Raw genomic sequence first — 19,631 nt, 5'->3', positions numbered from 1 at the left:
TACTCCGGCTTCTTCTCCCTCCACCCCAGAAGAGCCTATGCAGATTGGTCGTGCCCGTCTTTCCGAACAGGAAAAGTTAAGGAGAAGGGTTGCTGGACTCTGTTTATACTGTGGGGGCAAATCCCACTTTGCCCATGAATGCCCTGCGAAGTCGGGAAACGCCAGTGCCTAGGTAAGTTTGGGGAAACTTACCTGGGCGGGATTAATCAACTTCCCCAAGCTTCTACTCATCGTTTCCTTCTCCCTGTACAGTTCCAGTTGGCTTCCAAGACCATCTCTACCCAAGCTTTCCTTGACTCCGGCGCAGCTGGGAACTTCTTGGATAAAGCCTTCGCAGAACAACATTCTATTCCTCTCCAAAGTCTGGCTGTTCCACTTCGTGTTCTTGCCATTGATGATCGGCCTCTTTCATCTGCCTTCATCTCCAAGTCTTCGCAAGAATTATCCTTCAAAGTGGGCACCCTGCATACCGAAAGACTTTCATTCTTGATTATTGATTGCCCTTCGACTCCTGTAGTCCTTGGACTCCCTTGGTTGCGCACCCACAATCCAGTCATTGACTGGTCCGCAACTCAAATTTCTCGTTGGGGTTTCTTTTGTCAACAGAACTGTCTTCCAGCCCAGTCCTTGGTCAAGGTATCCTCTGTTGTTTCAAATTCTTCAATTCCTCCTGTTTATCAAGATTTCTCCGATGTGTTCAACAAGAAATCTGCTGAAGTCCTGCCACCCCACCGGCCCTATGATTGTCCCATTGAGCTTCTTCCTGGAACCATGCCTCCAAGAGGACGTACTTACCCGCTCTCCCCCTCTGAAACTGCGGCGATGAAAGAGTACATCCAGGAAAATCTGCTTAGGGGCTTCATTCGTCCTTCTTCGTCTCCTGCAGGAGCAGGCTTCTTCTTCGTAGAAAAGAAAGATGGCAGTCTACGTCCCTGCATTGATTATCGCGGATTGAACAAGATTACTGTGAAAAAACGCTATCCGCTCCCCCTTATTTCCGAGTTATTTGACCAGCTCAAAGGCGCCAGCATCTTTACCAAGCTTGATCTTCATGGAGCCTACAATCTCATTCGGATCAGAGAAGGGGACGAATGGAAAACCGCATTTAATACTAGTGATGGGCACTACGAGTATCTCGTGATGCCCTTTGGGCTCTGTAACGCCCCTGCGGTTTTCCAAGAGCTGGTAAATGATGTCTTCCGGGACTTACTTGGCATAAGTGTGGTCGTATACCTAGACGACATTCTAATTTTTTCTTCAAACCTTTCCGAGCATCGAATCCAGGTACGGGAAGTTTTGTCTCGTTTAAGGAAAAATAATCTGTTTGCCAAGTTGGAAAAGTGTTCCTTCGAAGTTTCTTCTATTCCTTTTTTGGGGTACATTATTTCCCAACAAGGCTTCAAGATGGATCCGGCCAAAGTCTCAGCGATCCAGGATTGGCCCCTCCCCACCAGCACTAAAGCTATCCAGAGGTTTATTGGCTTTGCCAATTACTACAGACAGTTCATCAAAGGCTTCTCCTCCAAGATTTCCCCTATCCTGTCTCTCATTCGGAAGGGTGGGAAGCCCCAATGTTGGACACCTCAGGCTTTAGAAGCTTTCAAGAACCTCAAAGACTCTTTTTCATCTGCCCCAATCCTTAGGCACCCAGAACCTCTTCTACCATTCTTCATTGAGGTGGATGCCTCCGACGTAGGGGCTGGTGCGGTGTTGTCCCAAAGGTCTTCCAATGATGGCAAACTTCATCCTTGTGCTTTCTTTTCCAAAAAGTTTTCTTCTTCTGAGCAGAACTATGACGTGGGAAACCGTGAGCTATTGGCAGTTAAACTAGCTCTTGAAGAGTGGAGACATCTGTTGGAAGGTTCTTAGGTGCCAGTATCTATCTTTACGGATCACAAGAACCTTGAATTCATCCAGTCCCTTAAACGCCTCAATCCCAGGCAAGCTAGATGGGCACTTTTCTTCTCCAAATTCAATTTCGTGATCACATTCCGCCCGGGGTCCAGAAATAAGAAAGCCGACGCTCTTTCCAGAAGCTTCATTCCCGAGGATTCGTGTTCCGAAGACCCTGAACCCATTGTGCCTCCTGTTAAAATTATTGCTGCCTTATTCCCCACCATGGCCTCTCAGTTATTGTCCGCACAGTCCTCTGCTCCTGACAGTACTCCTTTGGGGGTTGCTTTTGTTCCTCCAGATCTTCGTCTTTCTATCCTTGCTCAGTCTCATAATTCCAGACAAGCCGGCCATCCGGGTATCAAGAAAACTACTGAACTCCTGTCTCGCCTAGTGTGGTGGCCTTCTCTCCGAAAGGACATCAAGGATTTTGTCTCCTCCTGTTCTGTTTGTGCAGCATCCAAGTCTGGCCACTCCCCTCCCAAAGGATTACTTCTACCTTTACCTATTCCCTCTCGTCCATGGACTCACCTGGCGATGGATTTCATTGTGGATTTGCCTGTTTCCCTCGGTCATACTGTTATCTGGGTCGTGGTTGACCGATTCAGCAAGATGGCCCATTTCATTCCCCTGCGTAAGCTACCTTCTGCTCAGGAACTCTCCAAATTATTCATCCAACATATCTTTCGTCTTCACGGATTCCCGGCTGAAGTGGTGTCGGACAGAGGTTCCCAATTCGTTTCCAAATTTTGGAGATCGTTATGCAAGGCACTTCATATCTCTCTCCAGTTTTCCTCTGCCTATCACCCTCAATCTAATGGAGCTGCTGAGAGAGTCAACCAAGCATTGGAGCAATTTCTTCGTTGCCATGTCTCCTTGTGCCAAGACGACTGGGCAGACCTTCTTCCTTGGGCAGAATTTGCTCACAACAATGCTATGCACGCTTCTTCTGAAAAGTCTCCGTTCTTTTGTGTCTATGGTCAGAACCCTCTAGCTTTTCCGCAAGATCTTCTTCTCACAAACGTCCCTGCTGCCAATGATCAGGTCGCTCATATGCTTGCTATCTGGGTTGCCACTAAAGCTAATTTGGAAAAGAGTTCTCTGTCTCAGAAGAAATTCGCGGACAAGAGAAGAATTTCTTCCCCACAATATTGCCTCGGTGATAAGGTTTGGCTGTCTACACGGAACATTCATCTTAAAGTTCCTACTCCTAAACTCGGCCCCAAGTTCATCGGTCCTTTCCCCATTATTGAAATCATCAATCCCGTGGCAGTTCGTCTTCAGCTTTCCCCCGAGATGCGGATTCCCAATGTCTTCCATGTATCTCTTCTCAAACCGGCAAAAGATTCTTCTTCTTCTTCCTCGTCTTCTCCTACTCCTGTTCTTATAGATGGACACCAAGAATTTGAAGTCAAAAGAATTCTGGACTCTCGAATTTCCAGGGGTAGGTTACAGTATTTAATCGAATGGAAGGGTTTTGGTCCAGAGGAATGCTCCTGGGTGAAGGACTCTGACGTCCATGCTCCTCTTCTTATTCGAAGATTCCACAAGCAATTTCCTTCCAGTCCCGGTTTCGGTGGTCCTGAGGCCCCCCCTAAGGAAGGGGGTACTGTAATGGAAACTGAAGTTTCTCACCCTCGTGTTGGCCATGGCGTCCAAGATGGCGACGGCGTCCAAGATGGCGACGGCGTCCAAGATGGCGACTCCTTCCTCCCCCATGTGGATCCTGCTGGTCCCTGTGTGATGACGTCGGCTGCCTCCCGCTCTCCGATTGGTCGCCGGCGACGGAACGGTCGCCGGCGTCAGAACGTGCGTCGGCATCACGACGTTAGCGTCTTGACGCCGGCGTCAGCGTCATGACGTCATTGCGTCCAAATCTTGGCGCCAAAACTCGCCTATTTAAACCCCCTGGACATTGCTAACATTGCCCAAGTATAGGTTCATCTTCGTGATTCCTGGGTGTTATATTATTGACTGATTTCTTGTGTACCAACCTTGCCTGTTATTCGGATTGACCCTTTGCTGCCTGGATTGAACCCTTTGCCTGTACCTCGACTATTCTTCTGCCTGATCCCTTTGTACCACGAACTCGCTGACTACCTGCCTCCTCCTTGGTCCGCACTTCAACTGCGCCTTCGGGCCCTTACATTATGCACATTTTCTTTACTTAACATTCCGGGGAGATACAACTTGAAAAAGAAAAGACCAGTGATTATTAGTGTCCTATTCAAATAATCCATGGTTTAACCTACAGTGCAATATTCTATCTAAGAATTCCAGCAAGATTTTTGCCCATGGATCAGGTGCAAAATGTTATCAAGATAGAAACGACATGCAAATTGGCATAATGTGTGCCTGAGAGTGATGTAGAGGCACAATGACAGGACACGGGCACTTGCTTACATGCCCTTCAATTGCATTGCACAGTGAAAGCTTAATATTCTTTCCTTTATTAAATTATCGAGTTTCTTTAATTACAGGTGTTGTAAGTTATAACACAAGAAAGGCAATACAAATCAAAATGAAGCAACATATTTCCAATATTCTTGCACCTATTTTTTTTATCTGGTGCTGTAACAAATGAGGGCCATGGAATGTTCCATTGGAACAGAAATTATAATTGGTCAAAAGCAAAGATGAGCTGGGAACTCTCCCATTGCCCAGTCCCTTATTTACTTAATGTATTGAAAAAATTGTAAACCATTTTTATAGTTACTGGTATATGTAACTCTAGGGTGGCAGATATACAAAAGAGAGTGTTCTTCAGTACCCAGTACATCAACAGAATAAAAACATTCTATGTACTTGCATAGTTATCATATTTGGGGGGTAAATGTTTAACTTTTATTTGATAGGAAGTAGGGTGTTACTATTAATTTTACAAATCATAGTTTAGTTGTTTGCAAAATGAATCAAAAATTACTCAGCAAGCACAATAATTTATATCTCGAAATTAAAAAACAAAATGCTAAAGCTTCTGTGTGAAAAAAAAGATTGATTAAACCTTTAAGTGCAATGAAAAGTAAAATCTATGGTGCAGGAAAAAGTGCAGATTTCCATTTCACTCTGATCTATATTGTATGTTTGTTACCATGACAATGTGCAGAATAAATGAAACAGTGAATGGTACCTTTTGGGTGCATGTTTATATAAATGACAGTCCTCCTTTAAAAAAAATGGCTTCAACGTTGAACGGAAATCGTTGTTAATAATGAACTGAAAATGTAATTGGAGAAGTAAGATTTCAGTAAGAACAAAAAGTCAGAAGTAAGAATGATCTGAAAAATGTGCAAACTGGCAGTCTAGTTAAAATGCTAATTGTAAAAAATTTACAATAAAAAGCAATCAGTCAGATAAAAAGCAAATCAGTCAGATAGAAACAACTGTAAATTCAGTATATAAATGCTTTCTAGATGTTTAAATTATAGATTTTTTTTGTCTATAAAATCTTTGATTGTTACATGACAGTTCTTTTGTTGCTGTTGAATATTTTTGGAAACAAAACTTTTACTGGCTGGAAAATAGACTAACTGCTTCACTTGGCCAACATTTTTAATTCAGTCACTGTAAACAATTTTAATATTAAAATGGATATAATTGCCAATTACCAACCAGTTACAGAACATGTTATTTAAGTTTGCATATCTGAAACAAAGATTAATTTTCCTCTCTCAGGTAATTAAAGCTGTTGAGGAAGGTTACCGTTTGCCAAGTCCTATGGATTGCCCTGCTGCTCTTTACCAGCTTATGTTGGATTGCTGGCACAAAGACCGAAACAGCAGGCCCAAGTTTGAAGAAATTGTCAGTATTTTGGATAAATTGATTCGTAACCCAAGCAGCTTGAAAACGCTTGTTAATGCATCAAACAGGTATTAAACAAATGTATCTCTTAATTATATATAACTAATTTCTTCAGTAATTGCTGTTTCTGATAAAGTAAAAATTTCCCTGCATTTAAAAATTCCTGAGGAAAGAAAATAGCATTATTCAAACAATTCTAAAGCACAGTTAAAGCCTGTTTATTTTAGAATCCTCTAGTCTGATATTTCTTCCAGACAATCTCCAACACGCACCATACTCCATATGTTCTGGCAGGTGCAGTCACCAATAGTTTTGGTCAAGTGCAATCACCTTTCAGACCTAGACGTTCCAAAAATGCTACTGATTCTATGTGATTGTCCATTATAAAGACAGGCTAAAGCACATGCCCGAGGAATCAACATAGTTTTGGGAGAGTGGAGTTTACTGTCAGGATGTATTCAAGAGAATGTAAAACAAAAACTAAATGGCTTCAGAAAGGTATAGTAGATCTTTCAAATATATGCCAGATATGTCAGAAACTTATGTACTTAAAACTATACATAGTTGTGTGCAAATTATCTTCAGTTCCCAGAGCCCCAGTGTCCCATGCATTAAAGTGGCAGAGTATGACATTTGAATTATTTAACTCCTTACAGCCTGCTTTAAATTAGGCAGAAAATATATATTCCTTCCTAACAGGCAGTTCACAGTGACAACACCATCCTACCAGGCAGCTCATAAGATAACCATCCTACTAGGCAGCTCATACGAGAACCAACCCATAAGGCAACACACAGGAAACCATCCTATCAGGCAGCTCACCAGAAAAACAATCCATGAGGAAACTCATAAGAAAACCATCCTATCAGGCAGCTTATAAGACCATCCTACCAGGCAGCTCATAAGAACACCATTCTACCAGGCAGCTCATAGTGATAACACCAACAGCACATAAATGAGATCATCCTGGGAGGCAGCAAGTACATGGTTACAACTTACTATTTCAGCATTAAGAAACAATGCAATCACTTGTACAGCATATATAGTGCACAAAAATACAAAAAGGAATGTTTGGAAGCAAATATGTTTCCAGCTAGAAAGACAATCTGCAGCTCTCTGCCCTTGGAGCCTGCATATTACATTAAGATGTGTAATTCACTATAACATGCAGCCCACATGCAGATTCGCTGCCTGCACCCAGTTTACCACGGTTATCTGACTTTCTTTAGAGTTCTGTACAGTCTCCTGTGTAAAACTCCTAACTGAAATTCTGCTCCACTGCAGGAATCCTCCTCTCCCTCTTTTTAAATATCTTTACCTCAAGACTTCAGCAGCTATTACAGGAAGTATCAGATTACATCACTCTGCACATCATCAAAGGGAGGTGCAAATTACATCACATACTCCATATCTGGCAACTTTATTAAAGGCAAAGCTAGAGTGTACTGACCTATAAGCTGGGGGAGGTGTGTTTAGCCTAGGAGGAGGTTGTGGCTGGTTTGTTATCTGCCTGGAAGGTGACTTACATTATCCATATACTGCAACTGTTTATTCTGGTAATTCTGCTACAGATGCAGCCACTTTGGTTTGTCTGTTTGACACAGAATAACTAAACACAGATATCCCATTTATCTCATTTAACACAGAAAACTGCGTCACAACATCCCATCTAATTAAAGCATTCACCATTGTTCACAATGGTGCTTTGGTATGCTAATGGAAAGGTTAAATGCATTAAATGAGTTAAGATGACTTTAGATAACGCAGTTTCTTCAATTAACCATGAGTCATGACGCATTTATCTCACAAATCCAAGTGGCTTCATCTGTATATCCATACACTGCCATATCCATATACTGCAACTGTTTATTCTGGTAATTCTGCTATATCCATACACTGCCATATCCATATACTGCAACTGTTTATTCTGGTAATTCTGCTATATCCATACACTGCCATATCCATATACTGCAACTGTTTATTCTGGTAATTCTGCTATATCCCTACTTGTATTTGTTAACCCCAATAACTTTTGTCTGTCAGGCCTATTCTACTTTAGTTCTTTGATAAATATCTAAAGCACACATCTGTGTCCCCTCCTCCGTGAACAAGAGATATTTTTATAGCCCCAAACCTGGTTCTGGTGTCTGTAAAACTCTGCCCATTGCTAGCTATTTAATTGATTAATTGATTAATTAGGCTCTGGTTTTCCCAATCAGCTACATATAAATTCAGACCCAGTATTGGGGATGGCACTCGTGTCTGGGGCATGGCACGAGTGCTAACATTTCCTAAGTGCTAAAATTTCACATGTGCTTAGAAATGACAGTTAAACAAGGCAGTTGGACAAGGCATTGACAAGGCAAAAGGAACCGGATTCCCCTGCAATCAACAGTGAACCATCTGGGATAAGAAGAAAACAGATTTGCTTGTACCTGCTAGTTTGTAACTTCTTACTCCAAACATGCTTTATCCTGCATTTCTCCTCCTTTCACTCTCATGCTTCATAAAACATTTTTCACTACCTCCTCTATCAAATCCCAGTTCTATAAAAATCTCAGCCTCTCTACTCTCCTCTCCTTCCCTCTCCACACATGAAGTTTATAAAGTACTCTGTTTAGCTATTCCACAAAACTCCTCTTTTTCATACAAACCAAGGACTTATAAATCCCGCTCTCACTTAGTCTTTCTTTCCTTTCTATTGCTGGCAGCTGGGGACATTTCCCCAAACCCTGGCCCTTACCCCATCCCAGTTATATCACGGCCACGAGCTCCTTCTCTCCGGAGCAAATTCAAACAGTACAGAACACTTACTCCTATACCCAAAAACCCAGTTAATCTTTCATGTGCTCTCTGGAATGCCAGATCTGTCTGCAACAAACTCACCACTATACACGACCATTTCATTGCAAATTCCTTTAACCTGCTTGCGCTTACTGAAACCTGGCTCTCTCCTACTGACACTGCCTCACCTGCTGCCCTGTCCTATGGGGGCCTACACCTTACTCATACTCCCAGACCTGGTAACAGACCTGGAGGCGGGGTGGGTTTGCTTCTCTCTCCCCGCTGTACTTTTAAAGTTCTTCCACCTGTTCCCTCTTTATCATTCTCCTCATTTGAGGCTCACTGCATTAGGCTCTTTTCTCCTGTTTCACTCTGCATTGCTGTTATATATCGACCACCAGGACCAACTGTACAATTTCTGGACAACTTTGCTGCTTGGCTTCCTTACTTTCTTTCATCTAACATCCCATCCATCATATTAGGTGACTTAATATACCCGTTAACAACATTAACAACTCTTCTGTCTCTAAACTTCTTTCACTAACCTCCTCCCTAGGCTTATCTTTGTGCTCAGACTCCCCCTCTCACTCCAATGGTAATGCTCTGGATCTCATATTTACCAGACTCTGTTCAACCTCCAATTTTACTAACTCCCCATTTCCCCTTTCTGATCACAATATGCTCACATTTCAACTCTCACTAACTCCCTCCTCACCCCCTGCTATTCCCCAAACACGTACTTACCGTGACTTGCAAGCTGTAGACATGTCACATCTCTCTTCTTCCTTTGACTCTCTTCACTCTAATATCTCAGCCATCTCATGTCCTAATGTGGCTACCTCTGTCTACTATAGTACTCTCACCACTGCCCTAAATGAGCTTGCTCCTATAAAAAGTAAACGTTCTCGACCCAAACCACTTCAACCTTGGCATACTGCTCATACAAAAGCGCTCCAAAGACACTCACGTGCACTTGAGCGTCGCTGGCGCAAATCCCGTTCAGAATCAGACTTTTGGAGCTACAAATCTGCCCTGCGCTCCTTTAACACCAGCCTCTTCCAAGCCAAACAAACATACTTTACTTCACTCATTAACTCCCTTTCTAAAAAACCAGCACAACTTTTCTCCACCTTTAACACTCTCCTTTCCCCTTCTCCACCCCCTCCATGCACATCTGTCTCTGCTCAAGATATTGCTGAGCACTTCAAAAACAAAATTGACACTATCAGAAGGGACATTACACTACTCAACCCCCCTAGACTTCCACCACCCTCCCTCCACACTCCCCAGTCTCTCCTGTGCTCCTTCACCCCTGTCACTGATGAGGAAGTCTCAAAGCTTCTGGCCTCTTCTCACCTTACCACCTGCCCGCTTGATCCAATTCCCTCAAAACTTCTACGCAATACCAATCCTTGTCTAATCAAAGCCTTAACTCACCTATTTAATCTTTCGCTCTCAACTGGACTGTTTCCTTCTCAACTAAAACATGCTCTTGTCACCCCCATTCTGAAAAAACCCTCTCTTGATCCCTCCAATATTGACAACCTCCGACCTATCTCTCTGCTACCTTTCATCTCTAAACTACTTGAGCGCCTAGTCTACAACCGACTTACCTCATTCCTCTCTGACAATAACCTGCTGGACCCCCTACAATCTGGTTTTAAGCCACAACACTCCACGGAAACTGCCCTGACTCGACTAACTAATGACCTCTTAACCGCTTAAGCCAACAATCATTTCTCACTACTAATACTGCTTGATCTCTCAGCCGCATTTGACACTGTAGATCACCCTCTCCTCCTCCAGTCCCTCCAGTCGCTTGGCCTTCGTGACACAGCCCTGTCCTGGTTCTCTTCTTACATCACCAATCGTTCCTTCAGTGTCTCCTACAATGGAGTATCATCTTCTCCCCTACCTCTTTCTGTTGGAGTTCCCCAAGGCTCTGTCCTGGGACCATTACTATTCTCCCTCTATACTTCCTCCCTTGGCAAATTAATAAATTCGTATGGTTTTCACTACCACCTCTATGCTGACGATACTCAGATCTATCTCTCATCTCCTGATCTCAACCCAGAACTCCTAACTCGCGTCTCCTCCTGCCTGTCCGCTATCACTACCTGGATGTCGCAACGCTACCTTAAATTAAACCTCTCTAAAACTGAAATGGTTCTCTTTCCTCCAACAAACACCAGTAGCATCCCCGAAGTATCCATCATAGTTAACAATTCCACTATCACCCCCTCTCCCCAGGCCCGGTGCCTTGGGGTTATCCTAGATTCTGCCCTGTCATTCACTCCTCATATCCAGTCACTTATTAAATCATGTCACTTCCACCTAAGGAACATATCCAAAATACGATCATTTATCACCCAAGACGCTGCCAAAATTCTTATTCACTCTCTCATCATATCGCGTCTAGACTACTGTAACTGTCTTTTAATTGGCCTCCCCCTCCAGAGACTGTCACCTCTCCAGTCCATAATGAACACTGCTGCGAGGCTCATACACCTCAGCAACCGCTCCTCCTCTGCCTCGCCATTCTGTCAATCCCTGCACTGGCTTCCGTTACCTTTCAGAATCAAATTCAAATTAATGACACTGACTTTCAAAGCACTTCACAACTCTGCTCCACCCTACATCTCTGAACTCATCTCTATATACTCACCCACTCGCTTACTACGCTCCTCTACTGACCTGCTACTCAACTCTTCTCTCATTACCTCCTCACATGCTCGCATTCAAGACTTTGCAAGGGCTGCACCCCTCCTCTGGAACGCTCTTCCACGGTCTGTCCGACTTTCTCCCAACCTTTCTGCTTTCAAAAAATCTCTGAAAACGCACTTCTTTCGAGAAGCCTACCCCACTCTGCTTAACTACCAAACGCAACACCACATACAATACCACATTTCTCACCCACTTAATTCGATCTTGCCCACTCCCACACCTTGTGTATTACTCCCTTCCCTTTAGACTGTATGCCTATGCATAGGGCCTTCCTCACCTTTTTGTACCTGTATTGATTGTGATGTTTGTTACTCCATATATTCTATATATGTAATTCATGTGATGTAGTTGTATAATCACATTTACTTTACAGTGCTACGCAATATGTTGGCGCTATATAAATACATGTTAATAATAAAATACATGTTAATTATTCCTCCCTAGTTTTTTCACTACAAAATATATCATTCAAATCTAAGACTTATATTCAAGTATATTTCTCCAGCTACTCATATTCTGGATCCAGTCACAAAAATGCGATATTTATATGCATTCTCAAAAGTAATCAAAAAGAACCTCCTCAATTCGGGTCCTCAGCAATTTCCAGCACTTTTGGAGTATGCGCAGTCGGTACGAAGCCACAAGCTCCGCTGCACTTACTCTGCACTGATAGGTGAGAAATATTTTAGGGACATTTTCAGGGCTATTGAAGTATGTGGGAGGTTAGTAGGTAGGGGCTTTTCATAATTGAGGAGGGTTTGAATTCTCCTTTAATACAGGTATGGGATCCATTAAATGACAATCATTATCCAGAATGCCCTGAAATAAGGCTGTCTCCCATAGACTCAATTTTATTCAAATACTCAATACACTTTTTTCTTTTTCTCTGTAATAATAAAACAGTACATTGTACTTGATAGAAACTATGATATTAATACTTATTGGAAGCAAAACCAGCCTATTGGGTTTATTTAATGTTTACATGATTTTCTAGTAGACTTAAGGTATGAAGATCCAAATTATGGAAAGATCCCTTATCGGGAAATCCCCAGGTCCAAAGCATTCTGGATAACAGGTCCCATGCCTGTATTTGACTTCTGGAACACTCACTCAAATTAGTTAAGCTATGTGACTTAAATAGTCTCATCATTTGTCAGAGGATAAGACTTGCTTACAACTGCATATAATATAGACAAGAGAATCAATGGAAACCATTGTTTTGAGAAAGCTCTAAAATAATATAAACATGTTCACCATATAAAACTGTGAAAAATTCAAAGGCATTCTACTTAGAAGCTTTTTTTATAGGTAAACCTATAAAAACATACCTATGATTTTTAGTAAAAAGGGGCATTTTGGAGTTGACTTTTGACCCTCCAATGATACATTAAACCATCTATAACTACATTGTAATACATAAACAAACATAATACAACATTTTAAAGAAATAACCCAGTTCTGTTTTTTTAATTCAAATTTACTTTAATTTGTTTTAAGTGTGGTCAAAAAGGAACACATTTCTGAAAACACAATTATCTTTTTACAGACCTTGATTGCATTACCATGTGTTTGGATGTAATTGACACAAGCTGCTGGCCATGCTGTGATTCAGCAAATAATGCCCAAAAAGAATAATCAGCAATTCATATATCCTGCCAGTGATGATGAGCATCTGTACTGTATGTCATTTGGCTTGCCAACAGAAGCAGCACCTTTTCAAACTCTCCACTATAACGGCTGCTTCAGAAATTAGTATCAGGCTTTCTATCATCTAAGGACCTGTGAAAAAGAAAAACCAAACTAATGTCCATAGAGGACCATTTAAAAACAATAAACAGTTATGAAAGTGTTTGCTTATAAAGAGAATTAGCGCAGTTTAGTTAAACCTATGACTTGGACCAAAACATAAGCGCATGACGATTTTAAAAAGGTTTTAGAAATAATATTATTTTGCAATCAGTTGTTGGCAGAGGTGGGCTTTATAATGATCACAAAGGGAACACTCAGTACAGCAACTTGTGAGTAGGTTTATTTGTGAATCACACAAGGATAACACATCTAACAGTGCACATTTAAAGGAGCACATTTAACAGTGTAGAAGACCATGAACAATATGGTGGAAGGAAGAGGATTGAGAAACACCAGAGTTTGTTGCATATATTCCAACATCAGTACTAATCTAACCTGTCATCAAGTGAAGAATGAAAATAGGATATTGAAAAAATAATAAATATATTTTCAAAACACTATACTGTATTCTGCATGTTCACAGCCATTTGCAGTATGCTTAAAGGGGAACTCCGGCTTCCAAACCAAAAGAGGCCCACATAACACAGTAACCCCTAATATATCTATCACAGTTTCTTCAAAAAGTATGAATAAATGCCATTTTCCATGCTGAAATCCAGTTAGTTAACAGATCTTCTCTTTCTGCATCATATGAAATCCTGGCAGGGAAGGAGGGACTAAAACACTGGTGTTATAAATTGTAAAAACTTCTCCACAGCTTACAGACAACATGTAGGAAATACATAACCCACAATGCATTGCACTGTTACTTATTGAAATCACCTGTACAGGGAATTGTGTGGTTTGGAGGATGCAGGCTAAGGACAGATGGCTGCTGATACAAAGTAACAGTAGTCAGCTAGCTCAGCAAAGTAGTCAGAAACATCAGGACAGCAGGGGGCTAGGCTTATGGAACTTTTCCAAACCATTACAAATCATGAAAAGTCTACATGTTTTTTAATTTATATAAGTATATTGAAAAATTGTTTGAAATTATGTTTACTTTTCAAAAAGCTCAAGTTATGTTTTTGTGGAGTTCCCCTTTAAGAGAGAAAGGTTAATTGATTATAGTTTCGCTGTCATTTAGCTATTTAAAGTGTTTACTTTAAGGAGAAGGAAAAGTTAAATCTAAGTAAGCTTTAGCAGAAAGGTTTATATAAATACACTAGTAAACTCTAATGCTGCTCAGAGTCCTCTGACAAAAAAACACACATTTCTTTCCTTCTATTATGTACACATGGGCTTCTGTATCAGACTTCCTGTTTTTAGCTTAAACCTCTAGGGTTTGGGCTTGGGCTTGGTCTGCTCAATTTGCTCCTCTCCCCCTCCCTGCAGAAATCTGAGCTCAGAGCTATGAACGAGCAGGGAGAGACTCAGGAAGGAAGTGATGTCACAGTAAGCTAATATGGCAGCTGCTATCCTAAACAAACAGAGACAATGTCTAGAGCTTATCACTCAGCTATGGAAAAGCATTCTAAAGAATAAAAATGGTGTTCTAGCTTGCACTGTTGTGGCTAATCTATTGGCAATAAACTGCCTTGGCAGCTTTCCTTCTCCTTTAAACTAAAATAACAAGCTATGTGATTTTTTTGTTAGTATACTTGGAGCTTTCATTGGAATCAGTAGCACTGATAAAATGAGATTCAGTTATCTGAGCAAATTTATCACAAGAAGGCGTGACTCTCTCACCCATGGGCCACTAGTGGAAAGTTCCTTAGTATAACAATGAATCCCAATATAAACAATAAAGCTGCTTTGTTATCAAAATGTATGCAGTACATAAGAGTAAAAATGTAATAAGATGCTGGAAATCATATTAATGTTCAAGGTTATGTCAAAAATTATTAAATTACAATAGCAAAACTTTAATTATAAGAACTTTATGCTGGCACCTGTAAATCCCTAATAAGATACAAATACCTGCTGACTGGAAATTAATTTAATATAAACTGCTACAAGATTCCAGCAAAGTAAATAAACAACCTGTCATATTACAATATTGCTTTTTCAAGCAAAAAAAAAGTTATGTTCTCCAAAAGGTTTTAATGAAAACTGAATGCCGTGCAGACTAGATTTGTTTCAACATAAAAAAGAAAAGAGGCATTACATTTTAATGAATCATTCTTCTGTATTTCAACCTTTGTTTTCTTGGAATGCTACAATTCAATTGGTGTCTTCATATTGTATTATTATGTGTTTCTGTATACATTATTAAAAGCATGCAAAAAGTATGGTGTGCTAGAGGGAGTTGTTAATTGTTAACTTGTATATCTGATTGTATCTTTTCATATGATCTATTAGTTTGTCAAATTGGCCTTATTTGCAGAAAAGAAACTTTAAAAAAAACCTGCTTGGGCTTAAGTTTAAACTTAAAGGAATATTGATTTGTGTGTTAATGCTAAAAATTATATTTTATTATAAGTTGTAATAGGAATTTAAAAGCATTAGCATAATTGGCAACATTGCAAATAAAGGTATAAAGTTAATAAATTTTTCTATTTTAGGGTATCAAATTTACTAATTGAACATAGTCCTGTTGGAACTGGTACCTATAGATCAGTAAATGAATGGCTGGAAGCTATCAAAATGGGAAGGTATACTGAGACATTTATGGAGAATGGTTATAATTCAATGGATGTAGTCACTCAATTGACACTGGAGTAAGTAAACCCTTTATTTCATATACTAGATGTGCAAATTATATATATATATATAAATATATACGTGTGTGTGTGTGTGTGTGTAACTAGTGTTTAATAAAAGATAATCTGCTATGTCCGTGAGTTCATTATGGCAAAGGAATATATAAATAAATAAATATGATATGCACATATAGATTTAGTATGAATGCTGTGTGTGCCATTTTCTGACAATGAGAATCAGCTAAAATTGAAGTTCAATTGCAGCCAAAGGACCAAAGCTTGTATATGTGCATAGATTTTCACAAATAATAATTTCAATACTCTCTGTCTATGACCCTTTTCACTCACTGGAATGGGGTCATCCAGACTGTCCAAAAGGAATTGTATATGCTTATAAGTAAATGGTCATAAGACACAGCAGAATCTGTGTACTGACAGTTTCTGATTGGTGCCATTATTATATACAGTATGACAGAACCCTACATTTTTGTTTATTATTTTAAAGTATTATTGTATGTCTATACACTATACTGAACTGTTAGTAATTCAGTATAGTGTATAGTGCAGGGGTCCCAACTTTATATTTTACATGTTAGCTACATAAAAAAATGATGGAGAGCAACATAAGCATACGTGAAGTTCCTGTGGTGCCAAATATGATCTGTGGTTAGCTATGATAGCCCATATGTGGATTGACAGTCTACAACCTAAAGCTTGCCTACAAGCCAGAAATTCAAAAATAAGCACCTGTTTTGAGATCACTGGAAGCAACATCCAATGGTTTGTTGAGCAACATGCTGTTCACAAGCCACTGGTTGGGGAACACTGGTATAGTGCATCATAGTGTATTCTGTACCCATATTTAAATGAATGTTAAAGGGAAATAATATATTATGACATACACAGGTGACATACTCATAGTAGCCAGCAGCAATTACATTTGTACAGTCCACTAGAAAGCAAAAACTTCTGAGAGGTTGCTATGGGTAACAGCACTGAATAGATGCATATTTACACTTGTCTGTAAATCAGCCCTGTTTTGTTTACATTTGCATTAAATGTTTGGTAAAATTAAATAGCATTAATTATTCTTCATAAGGAGCCTTGTGGATAGTTGCATTTTTCTGTACCAGCTACCATGCTTAGTTCAGACTTTCAGAAAGATGTCTACAGAAAAGGAAATCAGATGGCATACACTATAATTAGGATAGAATGCATCATCATCCTTTTAATCCGTAAACTCTTTCTGGGAGGAACCTTATAGTAAACATGTATTTACAACCCTCATACTTGTATACGGCTGTATATTTTTATTTCTATAGCGCTTCTTATGTACACAGCACTGTACAACAAAACAATTAATTAATACAACTAACAGGATTCATTACAATAATAAATACAAAGTACAGTTGCATTAAAGGTTAAGAGCTAAAAAACAAGAGGATGGATGTCCCTACCCATAGAGTTTATAATCTTATATTATCACTGTTTCATTATATAAACTGTAACCCTGTTCGTGCTTCTGCCTTATGAGTTATATAAATGAATACATACAATAAAGTGTTTATGCTATGCTCACTTTCTAATATGTGTGTGTATATATATATATATATATATATATATATATAATATATATATATATATATATATATAATGTATCTTAAGTCAGGTAGCGTAGTTTCATATTTTTTGTCCAGAAATATCTTAATCTGTTTTCTCAAACCAATTCTACCATGACTGTGAGGTTCCGCATTTTCTTTCATACTGCTAAGATTTAACACCCTCTGTGCCTATTTTCTCCATTCCAAGCAGAGTGAAACAAAGTCTTTAAGATAAGACCACACAATTCATAACAATTCTGAAGTGCAGAGTTTTTGTATTTAGATAGATAGTAATTGTACTTGTACTTCTCCTTTTCAGAGATTTGAGGAGATTTGGAGTGACTCTGTCTGGCCATCAAAAGAAGATAATGAACAGCATTCAAGAAATGAGGGCCCAGTTATTGAACGGAATGGTGCCATTGTAATTGTGCCATTTCACCACCAAGCAAACCTGCACTTTGTTACCTGTCCAGAGATTTATAGATACAGATTAGATTGAAATGAAAAAGGGAAGTAGAGTGCTATAGAAAACAGAAAATAGCACATGCAACAAGATAACTCAAAATCAGTATTGGGATCAGGCTTCCATTTATTTTTTATTTTATCTCTATCATTCTTCATGAAAAACAGCAACATGCATGGGATCTGAAGATGGATGTACAATAAGACAGGGTGACCAGTTTCTGTAACAAAAGACTTCCCATGATGCTTTGTACACAAATTGTATATAGCATCTTGGTAGTGCTTTCATTGTAGCAGCACGATAAATTCTTCCAAGAACTTACTTGAATGGATCATTTACAACAAAGTTTTGTAGCCATGTATGGCCTAGTCAAAAGCTGCAGTTTTTGGACATTTACTAAGTTGAATTGTCTACAAGTGTATTGAAGAGCAATATGTTTAGATTTTCTTGTTAGTTATACAGTTTGTTTGTTTTTTTAAATTTAAAGAATGCTGTTACACAGCATTATCTAGAGAACCTAATGTATAAACATGTTGCTTGATCACTTGCAAATACAATATATTTATTTTTTTGTGTTCTTGAGTTTCTTTTAGTCTGCTTCTGTGAGATTAATATAGTCTATAATGAAATGTATATATTGTACAGTTTGCTACACACTTGGTTTCAGTTACATGCAGAAAAAAATAACTGAAGAAACATTAGCCATTATTTCTACAACAAAATAAACATTTCCATTTCTAAGATTCTTAACATTTTTGCAATGCAGGGTACATGAATGAAAAAGAAAATGATGCAAGTTTTAGGCCAAAAAGTCTAGTTTTTAAACACAACATAGGAATTAAATAACTGGCTTTTGTGATTTTTATTTAATTTTTTCATGTGCAATTTGCATAACACTTCTGCCAATACAGTGTACAGGAATGAAAAAGAAAATAATGCAAATTTTGGCCCAAAAAGCTAAATTTTACAGTTTTTCATGGTTTATATTTAATTTGTTCATATGCACTTTACATATTCGTGAAATGGGGTAATAGTGAAGTTACGGCATGCAGGAGAAAAGTAATAAAATAGGATATTATTCAGAGATATTTGTATAAACTACAAACAATATTCAACAGTACAACCAATCATGTTACAAACTCTGTTTTCTTATATATGTAAGCTTGTATTTTTATTGATATTTGCCAGTCATCAGACAAAGAAAGTTAAGGAAGATATGAAGTAAATATGAATATGAATTGAATACGAATTGAATACAAATTGAATATAATTAGAATTTTCAGGTCAGAACCATTAGATTGAATATTAGACATTCAATTTTTTCTTAAATAACCTCAAGGGGTAGATTTATCAAAGGTCAAAGTGAATTTTCGAATTAAAGAAATTAAATTTGACTTCGATTTTGATTCGAATTGAAAATACTTTGAATATTCGATCATTTGAAAATCGAAGTACTGTCTCTTTAAAAAACTTTGGCTTCAACACTTCACCACCTTAAACCTGCCGAATTGCTATGTTAGCCTATGGGTACCTCCTAGTACCTATAGCCAACAGTTGGCTAAGTTTTTAGAAGTCGAAGTTTGTTTTTGAAAATCGTTTGATCGATCGATTAAATTGTTCGAATCATTCGATTCAAACTATTTCTACGATCGATAGAACGATTGTAATTCGATCACAAACAGCTAAATTTAAACAAAAAAAAACTTTGACTATCGAATTTTTCAATTCGATGGTTGAATTTCGAAGTTTTAGCACTTCGAAATTGGACCCTTGATAAATCTGCCCCTAGGTAGAAAATGTGTAAAAACTGATTTTGATCCTTTCTATAACATTTAAAATCATAATTTCAGGCTCTTAAATAGAATCACTTAGATGAATGTTTGAAAAATACTGTTGAATACTTTGTATTTGATTTGAATAATCTGAAATCTGAGG

At 38.9% G+C, this 19,631-nt stretch overlaps 1 protein-coding gene across 4 annotated transcripts in view; it reads left to right on the top strand.

The window, feature by feature from the left end:
• The window catches only part of LOC108711356 (ephrin type-A receptor 5), a 231,508-nt gene extending 213,230 nt beyond the window's left edge, over positions 1-18,278 (top strand). For all 4 annotated transcript variants that reach the window (XM_041591116.1, XM_041591117.1, XM_018253018.2 and 1 more), the window contains 3 exons: positions 5,569-5,762; positions 15,495-15,650; positions 17,553-18,278. In XM_041591116.1, the coding sequence (XP_041447050.1) occupies positions 5,569-5,762; positions 15,495-15,650; positions 17,553-17,658 (456 nt within the window). In that variant the 3' untranslated portion in view covers positions 17,659-18,278. The remainder of the gene's footprint in view (positions 1-5,568; positions 5,763-15,494; positions 15,651-17,552) is intronic.
• The last annotated feature ends 1,353 nt before the right edge of the window (positions 18,279-19,631 follow it).

This window comes from Xenopus laevis, chromosome 1L, assembly GCF_017654675.1.
Source record: "Xenopus laevis strain J_2021 chromosome 1L, Xenopus_laevis_v10.1, whole genome shotgun sequence".
Lineage (NCBI taxonomy): Eukaryota > Metazoa > Chordata > Amphibia > Anura > Pipidae > Xenopus > Xenopus laevis.
Note: the sequence above shows the minus strand (reverse complement) of the source record. Positions and strands in the feature narration are given on the sequence as shown.